This window comes from Hypanus sabinus, chromosome 9 (genome assembly GCF_030144855.1).
Source record: "Hypanus sabinus isolate sHypSab1 chromosome 9, sHypSab1.hap1, whole genome shotgun sequence".
In the NCBI taxonomy this organism is placed as follows: Eukaryota; Metazoa; Chordata; class Chondrichthyes; order Myliobatiformes; family Dasyatidae; genus Hypanus; species Hypanus sabinus.
Window position 1 is genome coordinate 107,081,224 of NC_082714.1, and position 20,238 is coordinate 107,101,461.

General features: G+C 40.0%; 1 protein-coding gene across 1 annotated transcript in view; it reads right to left on the reverse strand.

Annotated features, from left to right (window-relative positions):
• ppp4r1l (protein phosphatase 4, regulatory subunit 1-like) overlaps positions 1 to 20,238 on the reverse strand; it is an 89,396-nt gene that overhangs the window by 24,360 nt on the left and 44,798 nt on the right. The window contains exons 7-12 of the mRNA XM_059980371.1: positions 16,922 to 17,029; positions 16,459 to 16,524; positions 15,781 to 15,939; positions 15,077 to 15,210; positions 7,262 to 7,827; positions 1,908 to 2,170 (exon numbers count right to left, since the gene is read on the reverse strand). Coding sequence (XP_059836354.1) covers positions 1,908 to 2,170; positions 7,262 to 7,827; positions 15,077 to 15,210; positions 15,781 to 15,939; positions 16,459 to 16,524; positions 16,922 to 17,029 — 1,296 coding nt within the window. The remainder of the gene's footprint in view (positions 1 to 1,907; positions 2,171 to 7,261; positions 7,828 to 15,076; positions 15,211 to 15,780; positions 15,940 to 16,458; positions 16,525 to 16,921; positions 17,030 to 20,238) is intronic.

Here is a 20,238-nt window from a genome sequence, read left to right on the forward strand (position 1 = left end):
AGAAAAACATCTGAGATGTCCTCCTCCTTCAAAGAACAGGGTTTCCCTTCCTCCACCGTTGATGCTGCTATCACCCCCCTCATCCCATCTTCCCACCAAAAGAACAGGAATACAGTTGCCCTTATCCTTACCTACCACCCCACAAGCCTCCACATCCAGCCCATCATTTTCCATAACTTCTGCCATCTTCAACAGGATCCTATCACTTTATCATATCTTTACCTCGCACCTCCCACTCCCATTTTCTGCTTTCCACACAGACCACGCTCTCTGTGATCCCTTGTCCATTTGTCACACCCACTTATCTCCCTCCTGGCACTTATTCCTGCAAATGGTGCAGGTCCTACACTTGTCCGTTCACCTCCTTCCTCACTCCCATTCTGGGCCCCAAACAATCCTTCCAGGTGAGGCAATGCTTCACCTGCAAACTTGTCGGGGTCACCTACTGTATCAGGTGCTCCTGATGCGGCCTGCTGTACATCGGTAGATTATTAGACGTACAGTAGATTGGGTGACAGCTTTGTTAAGCACCTTCACCCTGTCTGTAATGGGCTGGATTTTCCAGAGGCCAACCACTTTAATTCCCATTCCAACATCTGCCCATTCCTATTCTGTCTAAAGCCTTCAACCTTAGAGTAGCCAAATCATAGCAGTAGAGGAGGAGCAACATCTCATATTCCATCTGGGTAGATTCCAATCTGATAGCATGAACACTGACTTCCCTAACCAATAAATTCTACCCCCCCACTTCTCTATTCTGGGGCTTCTCTTAACCCTTTCTCTTCTCTTCACCTGCCTATCAACTCCCTCTTGTGCCCCTCCTCCTTCCCTTTCTCCACTCTCTACTCATATCAAATTCCTTTTTCTCCAGCCCTTTACATTTTCCACCCATCAGCTTCCAGCTTCTCACTTCACCCCCGCCACCACCCACCTATCTTCCTCCTCACCTGGCTTCACCTATCAACTGTCAGTTTGTACTTCTTCACTCCACCCCCTCCGAGAACCTTCTTATTCTAGTTTATTTCCCCTTCCTTTCCAGTCCTGTCAAAGGATCTCAGCCCAAAATGTTTATGACTCTCCATAGATGCTGCCTGACCTGCTGAGTTCCTTTTAAGTGTGTTCCTCTGGATTTCCAGCATCCACAGAACCTCATGTTTATGAAGAAAGCCTAATGTGCCTATAATTATCCACTTGATTTTCTCATAGTTGCTGGATAGTCACAGGAACATCTTGACAAAGTATAATATTTTAAGAGGTGAGCACTCTGCAACTCACAAAAATTAACAATTTTCCACTGATAACAAGGTAATCTCAGCTAGCCTGCCAAGGTTAAAAATGCACCAACTGCAAATGTTATAGGCATTTGTGCACATACAATTATTTTAATTGCACTCTGAAGCAACACCACACATGGAGGTTTGTCACAAAGGAACCACATAATATTTCAAAGATGTACAGTTCATAGTCAGTTATGTAAACGCAGCACTACACTCTACATTGCGGGTCCATGGCAGTAGTTGATAGTTTCCTGATCGGTCAGAGGATCAAAGGACATGGCAAGAAAGTAGGTGTGTGGGGTTGAGTGGGATTCAGGATCAGGCATGATGGAATGACAGAGCAGAGACAATGGGCTGAATGGCCTAAATATGCTCCTATGTCTTATGGTCTTATTGTACAGAAGTTAAAAATTGATAAATGGATATTCAAAAGGTTGACTGTATTTTTTGTCACCTCGGATGCTACCTGACCTACTGAGTATTTTTGTTTTTATTTAATGGCATAGGATACAACATGCTAGACAATATCAGAAGGTATTCAGTAATGCGGCAGACCTAGTCCTGTGAAACTCCAAGATTTAGATCCAGGACATATGAAACAGAATCAAAACTTGAAAGGCATTAACTTACCATAATCTGTTCATTTTCATTAGATTCAAAACGTTCAACCAGATGCTCTGTTGATGACCTTGAAACCTCAACTGTTGTGTCCAAGCCCACCGACACATCACTCTTGACGCACATAGTGTCTGTGGGTGCAGCAAGTACTGGACTGAAGAGTGTTGTATTAGCCTGGACCTCTTCTGTATTTTCAGCATCAGGTGACAATTCTTCTCCTGGTGCAGAATCCAATCGTGCAGCTCGAAGTGCGGCACTAATCACCTGTACCTGTGCTGCAAGAGGAAACCAAGTACTCCCATTAGAGACTATCAGCTACAGAATTCATTAAATTTTCAAAGTCAACATGTAGTACCTGGGTTGATATGATAATTCTGTCCAGCAACCAGATACTTCACAATGGCTGGTAAATAGCAGCTCTTGTGAAATATAAACTTACAAGGAAAAGAGAGGTAAACATATCAATGAAATGGTCATAGAGTGAGCTCAAGTGAATGATGTGGGGAAAAGGCTGCTTTGCAGCATAAAAACCTGCGCTCTTAAATAAATATCGCATAAACAAAATTGGACCAACTATACCAAATAGGAAACAAATGAACTATTTAGAATGTAAAGCAAGCAAATAAAAAGAACAGTATGGTTACTTCATCACTGCTTTTAGTTTGATGTTGCTAATATCAAAGTCAAAGTAAATTTATTGTCAAAGTAAATATATGTTACCATATACTACCCTGAGATTCATTTTCCTGTGGGTAAATAAAGAAATACAATAAAATTTATATATACATAAAATTGTAAACAAAATTATGTAAATCATTTACAGGAACCCTTAGGTTCATACGTTAATAATGCAAACAGTCTGCTGGTTATAAAGTGGAGGGGATTATGTAGAGAGGTGAAATATAGTGTAGGAAGAATCCCTTGCTGCCCATCAAATGAGGCTAGTTACAAAAAAGACTTCTTTTGAAATATCTCTGATCACTTTCATATAAAGTTAAATGCTTTAAGTACTGCCACATAGTTAAGCAAGTAGGGTAAGCTTCTCTTAAACAGTTATGTAAAACAGTAACAGGAGCAGGCCACCAAGATTCTCAAGTCTGTTCTGTCTTAACTCCACTTCTGTGCCAGTTCCCCATGATCTTAAATATTTGAACAGTCAATTGATCTATCTCCAACTTAAATATATCCAGTGATTATGGGTTCCACCATGAGCAGAGAATGTTTCCGATTCAAAGGCTGATAGAGATCTAGAACCCTTTTTTCCTAAAAAGATGTCACAACTACCGTAAATTCCGGACTATAAGCCGCTACTTTTTTCCCATGCTTTGAACACTGCGGCCTATACTACGGTGCGGCTAATGCATGTTTTTTTTCATGCCGCCAAAAACATTTTGCCTCGTAACAGTAGACCAATAAAATTGATGAGTAGTTCACAGAGGTCCAATGAAATTGTACGATAAATCAAGCGCACTTTCACAATTAAATTATTGTAAATCAGTCATTTGTACTCACCCTCATCAACATGGAAAACACTCGAAGAAAAGCATATGATGCAGCTTTTAAGTTAAAGGCGATCAATCTGGCGGTTAAAGAAGGAAATCGAGCTGCTGCACATAATCTTGGCATAAATGAATCGATGGTGAGACGGTGGAGACGCCAGCATGAAGAACTGAGTCAATGCAAAAAGACGACAAAAGCTTTCAGAGGTAATCATAGCAGATGGCCCGAACTTGAAAACTTTCTTGAAGACTGGGTTAACACACAGAGAGCAGGCGGCCGCAGTGTTTCCACTGTGCAGATCAGACTGAAGGCTAAAGCAATCGCCACCAAAATGAAAATCGAAGATCTTAGAGGTGGGCCATCGTGGTGTTTTAGATTTATGAGACAAAAAGGCCTGTACGCACGACTCTGTGTCAGCAGCTCCCTCCCGACCACGAGGAAAAACTTGCTAACTTCTGCACATTCACTCAAACAAAGATAGCGGAGAATTCCATCGGGCCAGATGATATCATAAATATGGATGAAGTACCTTTGACGTTTGACCTGCCTCTCACTCGGACTGTTAATAAAAAAGGTGACTCGTCCATCACACTGAAAACAAGTGGCCATGAGAGAACGCATTTTACTTGTGTTCTGAGCTGCACAGCATCCGGACTAAAGCTTCCACCGATGGTGATTTTTTAAGCCGCTGACAATGAAAGCTCAGTGAAAGCTGCCATCAAGAGTACAAACTCAATTCCAGCTGTGATTCCTGGGGGCACCACGAAGTATTTGCAGCCACTGGACATCAGCGTGAACCGGGCATTTAAAGTGGCGCTGCGCGTTGAGTGGGAGGCTTGGATGACGAGCGGCGAGAAATCCTTTACCAAAACAGGACGCATGCGAAGAGCATCTTTAACTCAACTCTGCCAGTGGATCCTAAATGCATGGAGCCGTGTCACAACATCCACCATCAGCGGGTTTTGAAAGGCTGGACTGCTGCGTGATGAAGAGGACCGCATGCGCTCAAGTGAGAGCGACAACGAAGAGACTGAAGTGAATGACGAGATCCTGAGGTTTTATTCAATTTGGTTTTAGTGCGCAGGAGGAAGATGAAGAAGGCGATCAATAACTTTTCCTGGTAGGCTGCAGTATATATATTTTTTTTACCAGTCGTTAGGAGATATTGGAATGTTGTTCGTGCACTGTTCAGTAAAAAAGTATACGCAACGTAATTTGTGTGTTACCGATACGTATGTATATTTAAAAGTAGCTGTGTTACAGGCACTGTTCGAAAAAAAGCATTTGCAATATGTATTTGTTTATGTTACCATACGGATTTAATTAAAAGTTAAAAAATCCTCACGTGTAATATCTTTCTGTGTAAATATCTCATATTACAACGTGGGACACCTGCGGCTTAAAATCCGGTGCGGCTTGTACAAGTACAAAATTGATTTTCTTTCTAAAATTAGAGCATGCGGCTTTTAATCAGGTGCGCTCTGTAGTCCGGAATCTACGGTAGGTCCCTTCAGAACTTGAGTCCCAATGAAGTTCGTCAGTATAAGATACTAAGAGATTTTTAACCCAAGTGGGTAATTGAATTAAAATAGAGATCAACCATCCTTGTTAATAAGTGTTCCAATAAGTGTTAATTGATTCAAAGGACACAATTAACCTAAAATTTTGTTCCAGTGTCCCTTGGAATGGAAATAAAACATGATTAAATATGCACAGATAATAAAATATTTATTGAGGGGGAAACATATAAAGAGGAACCCATTTATTCATGAAAGGAAAACTACCGTGCATATTAGAGACACAAGAGATTCTCAAGGTGCTGGAAATCTTGAGCAACATATACAAAATACTGGAGGTACTCAGCAGGTCCTGATAAAGGGTCTCATCCTGAAACGGCAATTGTTCACTTCCTCTCATACATATTGCCTAACCAGCTGAGTTCCTCTAACATTCTGTGTGTGATCCACTGTACACATTAACACAGATTCATCCAAACCCCCAAATAAAGCCAGTTTTGCTCTGATTAATGCGGAAGCAAGTACTTAGCAAATACGGGATATATAACCTATTAAAGGAAGTCAAACTTGATGTCTAAAGTTAACTTGGTTACAGGAAGTTGGGAATACTCATTAGCTTTCCCCAATGTCACTGCAATGTCTTTTCACTAATGTGAGAAGACATTTTCCCAACAGATCCATAAAAGAAATGTACAAGAATGTCACAAACACTAAGCACGAGCTCCACTCTTTTCGACAGAAAGGCTCAGATGGAATATAAAGAAGATGGACTGTTTTATTGGTTCTCACCTCTCTAAACAATCTTCTTTGGGACCCCTATCAAAAGGCCTTAAAGATCAAGAAAATAGCTAACGTCAAACGAGGAAGACACGGAATCCTCATAAAATCTTTCCAGAGAAAGGTTGCAGAGACAGTACCTTAAAAATTACTTGTTAACAGGAAAGGTCCATTAGAGGTACTTTGTGCAATGGGGTAACATTAGCACTTGAATGGCACTTATTCAAAGCTTGTATCAGATCTCGACTTCATGGGTTGAGTTAAGTTCAGGCATGTCTCCTTCAGGCTTTCTAGTCATAATGAAGGCAGGGATAGTCATAAGTGAACTGGGAGCAGCCGATGAATTAATTAAGTTTGTGGGGGAAAAGAGGTTTCCTAACACATGGAATGCCACACATTGAACACTGCCACTCAAGCCTAGGTGCTTCCATGCCAACATTAGGTACACAGATCTGTAATTACTTTCTCTATTCCTTTCACTTTCTAAACAAAAGCCTCACATTAGCAAGATTCTAATCCCCTGGTTACTATGGCCATAGCCAGAGAGGAATAAAAAAATACTAACAAAGGCTTCCGAAGTTTCCTCCCCTGCTCTTTTAACAGCCTGAAAACAATTCACACAGATAAATAGTAATTTATATATTTTAAAAATGTTGAACTATTTAATATTTAAACATAAAAGATTCTGCAGATGCTGGAAATCCAAAGCAATACACGCAAAACGTTGGAAGAACTTAGCAGGTCAGAAGCATCTATGGAGAGGAATAAACAGTCGATGTTTCTGGCCAAGGCCCTTCATCCGGACTGGAAAGGAAGGGGAAGAGGCCAGAATGAGAAAGGGGGAGGGGGGAAAAGCAGAAGGAGAACAAGCTATAAAGTGACAGGTGAAGCCAGGTGGGACGAAGTAAGAAGCTGGGAGGTGATAGGTAAAAAAGGTAAACTGCTGATGTAGATGGAGTCTAATAGGAGAGGAGAGTGGACCATGGGAGAAAGGGAAGGAGGAGGAATACCAGGGAGAGGTAACAGGCAGGTGATGAGAATAGGTAAGAAGGGGGTCAGAGTGGAGAATTGAAAAGGGAGTGGGGGGGGGAGAAATTAATGTTCATGCATCGTTGAAGGCTACTGACATGGAACACGAGGTGTTGTTCCCCTAACCTGAGAGTGGCCTCATCGTGACAAGAGGCCATGAACCAACACATTGTAATGGAAATGGGGATTGGAATTAAAATGGTTGGCCACCAGGAAATCCTGTTTTCTGCAGATGGAGCAAAATTGCTTGACAAAGCAGTCCCTCAATCTACATTAGGTCTTACCAATGTAGAGGAGGCTACATAGGGAAGATTAGATGCAGTCAACAATGTGGACATATTTTAATAGTTCCTCCTTTATTAAAATCATATTTTGAACTCTTCCTCATTAATTACAATATTAAGAAGGGCACAACCCACAAACTTCATACTTGATAGTAAGAGAGCTAGCACTGAGCTACAGCCTACATTAGTGAACACTGCTAACCTGATCTCTAACAAATTACCATGAACAAACCACTGGATGTAGTGTGAGAAAGGATACCTTGTACATCAGGATCATCCAGGTGTGCTTGCAAGCTCTCCAGCACTTTCTCCAGTTCACTGCTCGCCGTGGAAACTTCAGACAGTGTCCCTGAAATAGAGCCGACATTCTGATCTCGCTGTTCCTCTTTTACTACTGATTGCAGCATCTCCAAGTCAAAACTGATGTCAGGTAAAGGCGATCTCCAATAAACAAATGAATTAAACATGTCTACAGAGTGCTCCACATTTACTAGAGGGGATGTGGTGCAAATCCTCCCAGTTTCTTTAGCAATTGCTACTTCTAAATGTTCGCTTGTAGTGAGACATTTGCTTTTATCAGCAGCATTGTCCGTTGCTACCTGATCATCTGATACAGAAGTGCTATTTGAAGGATCAGGTCGTGGTATCTCCATTTGACAATCATTACTGTCCAAATCAGAGTTCAAATGAACATTCCCTTGGGGCTCAGATGTCTCTTCTTGCTGAAGCAGGCTTTCCATGCTGCTCGATTCATCCTTCCTTAATGAAGTGGCTTCCTGCAAAGCGCCTTGGTTCTGAATTTCAGATGCATCTCTGGAGGAAGCACTGAAATGAAAGGACACATTGTATACACGACAAATAAAGGCACTTTAAATTAAAAAAAAAGCATATTAATACAAAAAAGCCTTTCTGTAAGAATCTACAAAACTATGCAATTACTAATTTCTACTTATAGTACAACACCCCCTTCCCAAAGTAAGCTTTCATACTACACAGAAAAGAAAACTAACTTTATACAATTAGCACTAGATTTCTTGTCTTCAGAGTCAGGGATACAGATATATTTGCTGATACAAATAGATCACATTTCACATACTACCTCTGGATACAGTTGCTTCTATGCATAAATAAGATATAAAGCGAAGATAAATTAGATAAAAGACTTCATACAAATCAACTCAAAAGCAAGCAGTCACAATCTCGCTTCATGAGATATTTTAATAGAAAAATCTGTAATAAAAAAGCATTAGGGACTCATACATTGATTTTATTTATATATTTATACAAATAAATAAATAGATAGATAGATAGATAGATAGATAAATATATGGGCCAAGGCCTAATTCTGCTCCTTTGGCATTCATAGCAAAAGGATTTGAGTACAGGAGCAGGGAGGTTCTACTGCAGTTGTACAAGGCCTTGGTGAGACCACACCTAGAGTATTGTGTGCCGTTTTGGTCCCCTAATCTGAGGAAAGACATTCTTGCCATAGAGGGAATACAAAGAAGGTTCACCAGATTGATTCCTGGGATGGCAGGACTTTCATATGAAGAAAGACTGGATCGACTAGGCTTATACTCACTGGAATTTAGAAGATTGAGAGGGGATCTTAACAAAACGTATAAAATTCTAAAGGGATTGGACAGGCTAGATGCAGGAAGATTGCTTCCGATGTTGGGGAAGTCTAGAACGAGGGATCACAGTTTAAGGATAAAGGGAAAGCCTTTTAGGACCAAGATGAAGAAAAACTTCTTCACACAGAGAGTGGTGAATCTGTGGAATTCTCTGCCACAGGAAACATTTGAGGCTGGTTCATTGGCTATATTAAGAGGAAGTTAGATATGGCCCTTGTGGCTAAAGGGATCGGGGGTATGGAGAGAAGGCAGGTACAGGGTTCTGAGTTGGATGATCAGCCATTATCATACTGGATGGAGGTTCGAAGGACCGAATGGCCTACTCCTGCACCTATTTTCAATGTTTCTATGTCTAATGGTCTTATAAACTAAATGTTTACAAAGAGTCTTTAAATAGGAGCGTCATAACCCTACATTTTCCAGAAGGCATCAAGTAACCAGTTGCTTCTCCTTCCTCCTCCCAGCCCCTACCATCTTGTACATAACTCATTTATTTTCAAATACTAGCATGGGAGTTTCGTTTTGGAGTAGAAAGAGAATCTGCGTGCAAGCGGGAGCCACTGAAAAGAGCTAGGCTCATTATGTATGAATTTCACTTGGGCCAATGAAAAGTGAGGCTTAAGTGGGGTGACTGTTGTTGGAGTGGGACAGTGTTAAAGTGGGAAACTGAAGCTTTGGCTCAAGAGGCTATGGCAAGAAGGGGGGGGGGGGGCAAGGTCCTGGAGGACATAATGGATCTGCCATTGTGTGAGCAGGCCAGTGTAGAAGTCCATGGTTTTGGCTCCAAAGTCTTTGGAAAGCAAACACAGGTGAGTAGCAGGTTAGAACAGGTACTTTTTTTTTATAGTCATTAACTAAAAAGATACCAAATTGCAGCTAATTAAAGTATGGTTGCACATAGTGTTGTGTTGCAGCTGCATTATGTAGGAGATGGTGGACCCCATTGTGGTTCCTGGTGACCACATCTGCAGCAAGTGTTGGTTGCTCAAAGAAGTCAAGGTCAAAGCTAATGACTTTCAATCTGAGCTTCAAACCTTCCAATGCATTAGGGAGAGGCAGAGTTATGTGCACACTATTTCAGGAGGGAGTCACACCTCATAAATTAACTACTTCAAGTTCAGTCTGTGGCCAAAGACAAGTGGGTGTGATTTGTGCAGGAGACTGGTAGGGGGATCCAAGAGGTATTGCTGGAGAAACCTTCACCCTTGAACTTCCCCAACAGGTTGAAATTGTTACTCCCTGTGCAGATAATCATGAGGGTGATAGGAAGGATAAGCAACTGAACAGTGGCACTGTGGTTCAGGGAACTATTAAAGAAGGGAGAGAGAAAGAAACGTAGCTGTAATTGGGGACATTATAGTCAGGGGAATAGATGCAATACTCTGTCATGAGGATCTAGAGTCTAGAATATCTCACCTTGACCTGCAGAGGAATTTGGAGTGGGAATGGAAGTTGTTGTGGTCCATATGGGTACCAACGATGTAAAAAGAACATGAAACTAAGTTCTGCTGAGGTAATTTGATCAGCCAAGACAAATTCAAAACACTGAACCCAAAAGGTAATTATCTCTGGATTGTTATCTGTGCCATATGCAAATTGGTGCAGAGTTAATAAAATCAGAGAGCCAGATCAGAGATTAAGGGAGCTAGGGCTTTACCCTTTGGAGAGAAGGAGGATGAGAGGAGACATGATAGAGGTGTACAAGATATTAAGAGAAATAGACAGAGTAGACAGCCAGCGCCTCTTCCCCAGGGCACCACTGCTAAGTACAAGAGGACATGACTTTAAGGTAAGGGGAGGGAAGTTCAAGGAGTTATTAGAGGAAGGTTTTTCACTCAGAGAGTGGTTGGTGCATGGAATGCACTGCCTGAGGCAGTGGTGGAGGCAGATACACTAGTGAGGTTTAAGAGACTACTAGACAGGTATATGGAGGAATTGAAGGTCAGCAAAACATTGTGAGCCGAAGGGCCTGTAATGTGCTGTACTATTTTATGTTCTATGTTCAAATGCTTGGCTCAAAGATTGATGTGGAAGAAGTGGGTCTGAATTTATGGGACATTGGCAGCAGTACTGAGGAAGCAGATTTAGATTTAAGGAAGGTAGTTAAGAAACTGTAAGGGTAATAAGACCTTGATGGAGTTATATTCAGCCCTCTCAACAGTAGAAGAGGTGTGGGGTACAAATTACAATGGGTGATAGAGAAGACATGTGAAAAGAGCAATGTGACAATGGCTGTGGGAGAGTTCAATGTGCAGCCACAGTTGGAAAATCAGGTTGGTGCTGGATCCCAAGGGAAAGAATTTGTATCAGATTGGGTGTTGTGTAATTAGCTATATTTGACTAGGGAGCTTAAGGTAAAAGAACTCGTAGAAGTCAGTGATCATAATATGATAGAATTCAACCTGCAGTTTGAAAGGGAGAATCAGTATTACAAAGAAGTAATGGGAAATATAGAGACATGAGAGAAGAGCTGACCAAAGCTGATTGTAAGAGGACACTAGCAGGGCTAATATTAGAGCAGCATTAGTGGGAGTTTCTGGGAGTAATTCCAAAGACATATGATCAGTTCATCCAAAAGAAGAAGCATTCTAAAGGGAGGATAAGGCAACCTTGGCAAAGCCACCATAAAAGCAAAAGAGAGAGCATGCAATATAGCCAAAAAATTAGTGGGAAGCTAGAGAATTGGGAAGCTTTTCAGGATCAACAGAAGGCAACTAAAAAAAAAGAAAAGCAATGAGGAGAGAAAAGATAAAATATGAAGGTAAGGTAAGCTAGCCAATAATATAAAAGAGGATACTAAAGGTTTCTTCAGCTATATAAAGAATAAAAGAGAGACGCGCATGGTCATCAGACTGCCGGAGAGTAAGTAATGGGGGCAAAAGAAATGGTGGACAAACTTAATAAGTAGTTTGTGTCAGTCTTGGCTGTGGAAGACATCAGCAGCATGCCAGAAATTCAAGTAATGGGAGCAGAAGTGAATGTAGTTCCTATTACTAGGGAGAAAGTGCTTGGGAAGCCAAAAGGTCTGAAAATAGATAAGTCACATAGACCGGATCAACCACACTCCAGGATTCTGAAAGAGGTAGTTGAATAGATTGTGAAGACATTTCAATAATCACTGGATTCTGGAATGACTCCAGAGGACTGGAAGATTGCAAATATTACTCTGCTCTTTAAGAAGGTAGGGAGGCAAAAGATGAGAAATTATAGGCTGGTTAGCCTGAGTTCAGTGGTTGACAAGATGTTAAGAGTCCATTGATCACACCACATTTAGAGTACTGTGAGCAGTTTTGAGCCTCCTGTCTAAGAAAGGTTGTGTTTGTCTTGAATAAGGTCCAGAGGAAGTTCATAAGAATGATCCTGGGAATAAAAGGGTTAACATTTAAAGCGTGCTTGATGGCTCTAGGCCTATAGTCACTGGAATTTAGAAGAATGAGGGGGAATCTTATTGAAACCTACCAAATATTGACAAGCCTAGACACGGTGGATGACCAGAGAATGTTTCTAATAGTGGGAGAGTCTAGGACCAGAGGGTAGATCTCAGAATACTAGGATGTCCCTTTAGAATGCAGACGAGGAAGAACTTCTTTAGCCACAAGGTAGTGAATCTGTGGAATGCATTGCCACCGACAGCTGTGGAGGCCAAATCATTGGGTATATTTAAAACGGAGGTTGATAAGTTCTTAATTAGTAAGGGCATCAAAGGTTATGGGGAAAAGACAGCAGAATAGGGTTAAGATGGAAAATAAATAAATAAAATAAATTGTTTAATTCGTATATCTTATAGGAAAGCAATTTGAAAATGCTGATAAAGAGGTGCTATTACATATACATAACCAACTACTGAAGTAGCACCAGCTGGACAAGAAAAATATTACTTGGGCAGCATCATTAAAATATGCAATTATAAAACTAATAAAATGATGGACAGATATCAAATGACTCTAAAATTCATTATGTAACCCTCTTCTATAAAAGTTTATAAAATCCTCTCCACCAAGAGCAAGTATAGGATCGAAAGGGAAGTGTTAGAATTTTAATTTTAGCTTTTATACAATTTTTTTTGTATTTAAGCTGCAATTACAAAGTTTATATATTCTCTGGACAAATGCAGGCATTGATTCTTATAATGAATGTTACCCAAAATGTTTATTTAGTATACTGTATGGCAAATTACATTCTAGATATTTCAAACACTTAAAAAAAGCATAGGAAGCTGAAGAGTTGGAAGACTTAACAAATTTTTTTCAATTCCCTGTGCAATTCTGTGTATGTACAATTTTTCCTACAGATAGTGATACAGATCATTTGCAGTGATGCTACAGAAAGCAATGATTCAGAAACACAAGAGATTCTGCAGATGCTGGAAATCCTGAGGTACACATACGAAATGCTGAAGGAACTCAACATCTATGGAAAGGAATAAACGTTAACTGTTTATTCCCTTCTATAGATGCTGCCTGACTTGCCGAGCTCCTCCAGCACTTTGTGTGTGTTGTGCGAGGGATGATTCAATGTTTTTAAAATTAAGAAACACAATAAAAGTTCATGACAGTCCCATACCATAAAGAAGTGAGAAGATAAATCAGGAAGTAGCAGGTAAGAATAAAGTACCAGAGTTTGTTAAAGAACATAAAACCATGGATAAGAGCTCGAGAATTTTGAGCTGCGCTGAAAACAAGTTAAAACAGATGCTGCAAGACTTCAGCGGTGTTCTCATATGTATAGTTAGACAGAGACAGAGGAAAAACTTGCAATTACTAGATAAAATCAAATTATTCGGCACGGACGGACTAGGAGGGCCAAGATGGCCTGTTTCCGTGCTGTGATTGTTATATGGTATATGGTTATAACAATGAAATATCTTCAACACATATAAGAATGGCAAGCTTAAGAAAAATGGACAATTTTATAAACAGTTCAGAAAAGGAAATAATGTACAAATATCGATTAGTTTCAATAGCACCTTCTAAAAGATAGGAAGTAGATTCTCACTTGTGCCTAATTGATATATAACATTACTTACAACTATTTATCTGAAATGTGGAGCATACTTTCTGCCATTTTTCAAAAACTCTTCCTCCTCCTAGGTTAGCTCCATTACCATCCTCATCTTTCTCCAGTCACCACTTGCCCATCACTTCACCCAAGTAGCATTGACTCTTCAATCACGGGTTCAGCCACTTAGCAGAGGCTGATTTTTCATTGAAGATTTGTGTCCTTTTACTATAAAAGGATTGTCATTTCTGGTTTGTTCCTTTGCCAGGCTCTTGTCCAGTTAGATCTGAGCAACTACTTTCTGTTCTACCTGCTAGTGTATTCATTCTAGTTTGCTTTCAGAAGGAATATACCAGATTAGCTGGGTTAGACAAAAAGAAGCTTCCTATTTTACTGCAGCTAGTCAGTTTCTTTATATCTGCAACAGAGCAGAGCAGATGCTAAACAAAGCACTCATCGGCCACACAAGATGTTCAAAACACTCAAAAGATTCCAGGAAATGGTCTCAAGACTGATATTATATGGAAAAATACAACTTGATGTGGGCAGTTTGATTATGATTGAAAATATAATTTGATCTGAGTTGAAACAAAGTTACTCTGGATGGGATTTTACCTATTGTAGAAGGAGAGCAGTCAATAAGCAATATTTTCTTGTATTATACACAACTTAATAAAAAGTTTTCTCAATATAAGCTGTATAAATAAAAGACCCAAGAAAGCAGTGCAGAATATCCAGTTTGTTTAACAAAGATGCTGGAGACAAAGATATAACACAATTAGAGAACCAGTGTGATGTACCATAAACTGGTAGAAATGATTATCATTCTACTGGTGCCTGTGTGATAAAAATGTTCAGACACTATGTTTTGAGGGAGGAAGCAGCAGCAATTTCATTAGAGGAGGGTGAATCAGAGAGGCTGCTAAAGAAAGCATTCAAAGAGCCTTTTTCAATCACATTAGTGCAAATGGCTTACATGCACCTTGGAGACATTTTGGGGGGGGGGGTGTCTGTAGAAATGAGAAATCCATGGGCCAATATACAATGTCTTCTAAAAGTCAAAATAATTCTATTTCAAATATTTTCAGCTCAATAAAAGAAAGCAACACACACAAGATGCTGGAGGAACTCAGCAATTCGGGGAGAATCTATGGAGGGAAGTAAATGGTCAATGATTCAGGCTGAGACCCTTCATTAAGACTTTTAAAAGTATGGTAATTGGGCAGTGTTAGATGGAAAGTGAGTTCTATTATTTAAAAGTGTAATTTTATTTAGCAGAGACAAATAAAAAGTTGAAATATTTTAGTAAACTTGGATTGTCCTTCATTCATGAGTGTCCAATGGTTAATCAGAGTACAGCTTTCTGGGTAAGCAGCAAGCAAGCATGAGCAATCTACCCACCTAAAGCCACAGTTTAAGTACTATCTGATCTGCATGCATACCTGACATCTGCAACGCTATTGTCCAGCTGTCTAATGCTCAGTGTACCATCCTCCTTGATATACAGGCCAGCACTAGATGGATTGGCAAAAGTGGAGATAAATGGACCTAGAGACTGGAACGCAGCTTGGCGGACCTGGCAGGGTCAACAAAGTTTCAGTAAACGGGTTTCATTTTGTTAGTGCACTCTTCAGATTTAGAAGATGAAGTTTACAATTACATGCGTAAGTGCGCGTCGTGTTACGCGAATCACGGAATCATAAAACAGCTAAATCAGTTTGGCTGCAGGACCGAAATGGGTCAAGTAAAATTTCTTTGCAGACTCATTTAATCAGACTGCGATCAACACCACAGTACCCATTTGAACTCTGCAAAAGTTACCTCAGATTTAGTGGAGGAAAAACACATATAGGATAAGTATCTACTCCCAAATTTTTACAGTTAAAAGTATGTGGACTTAACCCAATTAGTAGCATTATAACTGGTTGTACAAAATCCCAAAGTTGGCCCATTGATCTCCTTCACAGTGGGTGCATGACATGGCGATAGCAGGTTATGCAGGTTATAATGCAATCATGCAGTCACATTACATTAGAGCACAAAGGCTAACTAAAGCTTGAAAAGCTGCTTCAGACTACCTGGAAATCTCTTCTCTAGTAATACTCTCTAAAACCAGATATTGTCATTTAATCACTGTGATCCTTACCCATCTGGAAGGGTCACTGATGAGATTAATGAAGAGTGGGGAGAGTTTAGCCCTGCGCACCTCAGGTGAAACAGAACAGGACACTGCCATGAAGCACTCTGCACATGCTTTCCGAATGCCCCAGACATTGTCCGAGCACAGCTGGAAGAACCTGGGGATCTAAAATCAAGTAGAATTTTGTGTGAGACATTTAACGTTTAGGAAAAAAAGGCAGTTAGCCAGTATTTTCTGTTCAGCTCAGTCAGTGGGACATTTTGTGGATGAATAGGAGTAAAGACAGACAGGTCTGTCAAACCAGCAAACAATCAGGAAATTCTAAACAAAAGATATCTAAATGCTGAATTATTCCTTGTCAACAAACAATTGTTTTCCCAAGTCTGAGTGGCCTTAAAAGCCACTTAACCACAAATTTACAAGGTCAGTTAAAATTTTAAATTGCATCAAATTCAATAGTGTATTTTGAAATCCAACTACTGTATGTATTACAAGATCCCATTATTCTAGCTGCAGTAGTGTTAGATATGAAAACTGGCACCATCTACTTCTTCAGTGATAGACCACTTGGAGAGGAGCACAGACTCACAATTATTTTTTTTAACCTGCAGGGAAGGTGGACACTAATAAATTACTTGCACTTACTAGTGAAAGTGAGAGGAATGAAAGTAGCGATCTACATACCATGTACTTTTCAGTTGCTTCCTGGCCAACTGCATTACAAATATCTCCAAAATTAGTTGCACATACCTTGAGAAATAGAAAGAGGTTTTATTGTCACACAAAAGCTCAAGCATCCTCTCCAATTGGACAGGCTGGACTGAATACTCCTTTAACATAGTCAAAACAACAATCAGCTACACAATTTGTCTTTGCAATTTCATAAATGATCACCAGAGGGCTTGAAGTATTGCAAGGTGATAGAAATGCAAATGATGAAAATCTGGAGTCCAAGTTAAACCTTCTCCAAATCCTACTAAATTATCTTTTCTTTCTTTAAATGCTGACAAATTCATCAACTATTCAAGAAGTTGATATTAAAAACAAGATTTTTGACAAGTTTCCATTAATACTTGATCACAAGTTGATAAACAAGATGCTGTCAAACCAACTAGAATGGAAAAGGGCAAGTTAAAATTCTGTTTACCTTACGAACATGGAACAGCTTGCCATCAGTGCACAGTTCGCAAAATCGAAATAGTAGCAGACGCTCAGTTATTTCACCGGTCAGTATGGAGGCCATTTTACAAATGATCTGAGGAAAAAGAATCGGTTGTCAGATCAGGCTGTGAACTAACCTGCAAGAAACACTGTGGATGTAGAAACTGAATAAATCAGTTGCATAGCCGTTCTAGAATGCATTGCCTGAGAGAGTGGTTGAAGTAAGGTTACCAACAGCATTTATGTAGTCTCTGGATGAGTATTTAAATCACTTACACATACAGTAGAAGAATATGGGTGAAGTGCAGTGAGATGGGATCGGTGTGGAATGGTCTCCACTGGTCATCATGGACATGGTGAGCTGAATTTTGTGTTTCCATGCTGTACACAGTATCTAACTCTGAATCTTGATCATCCAATTTATGCTAAAAATCCAATTATTAATTCAAAACAATAATTTACAATTGAATTCAAGTACTTCAGTTTTAGTTACCTGACTAGAACCAGTGAACGAGTTTTGTCCAGTAGTGCATGTTTTTGAACACCTGAATCTAGTTTGTTTCCAAAAATGAAGTTATTTTTATTCCTTCCTGAGAAATGAAATAAAGGTATAGATAAGAGTAAATGCATGTAGCCTTTTGGTGTCACAGCAACAACCTGGCACTCAACATCAGTAAGATGAAAGAGCTGATTGTGGACTTCCAGAAGGATAAGACGAAGGAACACATACCAATCCTCATAAAGGGATCAGAAGTGGAGAGACTGAGCAGTTTCAAGTTCCTGGGCGTCAAGATCTCTGAGGACCTAACCTGGTCCCAACATATCGATGCAGTTATAAAGAAGCCAAGACAGCGACTATACTTAGGAGTTTCAAGAGATTTGGTATGTCAACAAATACACTCAAAAACTTCTATAGATGTACCGTGGAGAGGATTCTGACAGGCTGCATCACTGTCTGGTATGGAGGTGTATTGGGGGGGGGGGGGGGTGTGGAAGACCAAAAGAAGCTGCAGAAGGTTGTAAATTTAGTCGGCTCCATCTTGGGTAGCAGCCTACAAAGTACCCAGGACATCTTCAAGATGCGGTGTTCCATAACAGAAGCGTCCATCGAGGACCTCCAGCACCCAGGGCATGCCCTTTTCTCACTGTTACCATCAGGTAGGAGGTACAGAAGCCTGAAGGCACACACTCAGCAATTCAGGAACAGCTTCTTCCCCTCTGCCATCCGATGATTCCTTGGACACTACCTCACTTTTTTAATATATATTATTTCTGCTTTTTGCATGATTTTTAATCTATTCGATATACTGTAACTGAATTATTTATTTATTATTATTTTATTTTGGTTTTTTCTCTTCTATATTATGTATTGCATTGAACTGCTGCTGCTAAGTTAACAAGTTTCGTGACACATGCTGGTGATAATAAACCTGATTCTGATTCACCTCAGGTTGGATGAGACTAGAACTAGACGTCATAGGTTTAGGGTGAAGGGTGAAATATCTAAAGGAAGTCTGAGGAGAAACTTCTTCATTCAGAGTGATGCAAGTGTGGAAAGAGCTACCAGTGGAAGTAGAAGATGCGAGTTCATTTATAACAGTTAAAAGAAATTTAAATAGGTATGTGGGTAGGAGGGCAATGGAGGGCTAGGCTGAAGATAAGGTCAGTATGGACTAACTGGGCCATATGGCCCATTTCTGTGCTGTAGCATGCTGTTGTATGAAAATTCTTGGGCAAAAAAGATTAAATATGAAGATAAGATAGCTAATAATATAAAAAAGGATACCAAACTTTTCTCAAATATATAAAGAGTAAAGGAGAAGCAACAATGGGGATCGGACTACAGAAATTGAACTGGAGAAGTAGTAATGAACAACAAAGAAATGGCAGACAAACTGAATAAGTATTCTGCATCAGTTATTACTGTGGAGAACGCATGCACCATGCCAGAAATTCAGGAGAATTGGCTGGGGGGGGTGGGGATCAAAAGTGAATGTGGTTGCTATTTCTAAGGAGAAGGTGTTTGGGAAACTGAAAGGTCTGAAGGGGGATAAGTCATTTGGACCAGGTGGACTACACCCCAGTGTTCTCAAAGAGGTAACTGAAGAGCATGTGAAGAGAATTAGTAATCTTTCAAGAATTACTAGATTCTGGAATGGTTCTGGAGGATTTGAAAATTACTATTGTCACTCCACTCTTTCAGAACGAAGGGAGACAAAAGAAAGAATATTAAGGGCCAGTTAGCCTCGACTTCAGTGATTGGGAAGATGTTGGTATCCATTATTAAGAATTAGGTTGCAGGGTAGATGGAGGCACATCAGAATCAGAATCAGCATTATCATCACCAGCATCTGACGTGAAATGTGTTAACTTAGCAGCAGTGGTACAATGCAATACATAACCTAGCAGAGAGAGAAAATAATAATAATAATAATAATAATAATAAATAAAATATAATAAACAAATTAATTATCCATATTGAATAGTTTTTTTTATGTGCAAAAACAGAAATACTGTATATTAAAAAAAAAGTGAGGTAGTGTCCAAAGGTTCAATGTCTATTTAGGAATCGGATGGCAGAGGGGAAGAAGCTGTTCCTGAATCGCTGAGTGTGTGCCTTAAGGCTTCTGTATCTCCTACCTGATGGTAGCAGTGAGAATAGGGCATACCCTGGACACTGGAGGTCCTTAATAATAGATGCTACCTTTCGGAAACACCACTCCCTAAATATGTCCTGGGTAAAGTCAGCATAGTTTCCTTAAGGAGAAATCTTGCCTCACAAATCTGTTGGATTTTATAACAAGCAGGATAGACATAGGTGAGTCATAGTGGATTTTGTGTACTTAGGTTTTCAGAAGGCCTTTGACAAGATGTCACACATAAGTTTGCTAAAAAAGATTGGAGCCCATAGTATTTCAAGAAAAGCACCAGCATGTAGGGAAGATTAGCAGAAGGCAAAGACCGAGAAGAAAGGCAGGTTTTTATGGTTGGCTGCCGTTGACTAGTGGTGTTTCACAGGGTCAGGGTTGGGTCAGGCACTTTCACATTATCTGTTAATGATATAGAAGATGGACTTGATCGCTTTGTGGCCATGTTCGTAGTTGATACAATAGTTGAGGAAGCAAGATTTGCTGCAGAAGGACTTGAATGGGATGGGACAATGGACAAAGATGTGGCAGAAGGAATATAATGTAGGGAGTACAGAAGGAATAAAGATGTACATTGTTGCAGGTTTCTCTAAAGTAAACTTGTAAGCTGAGTCCTCAATAAGATAAATGGAATGCTAGATTGATTTCAAGAGGA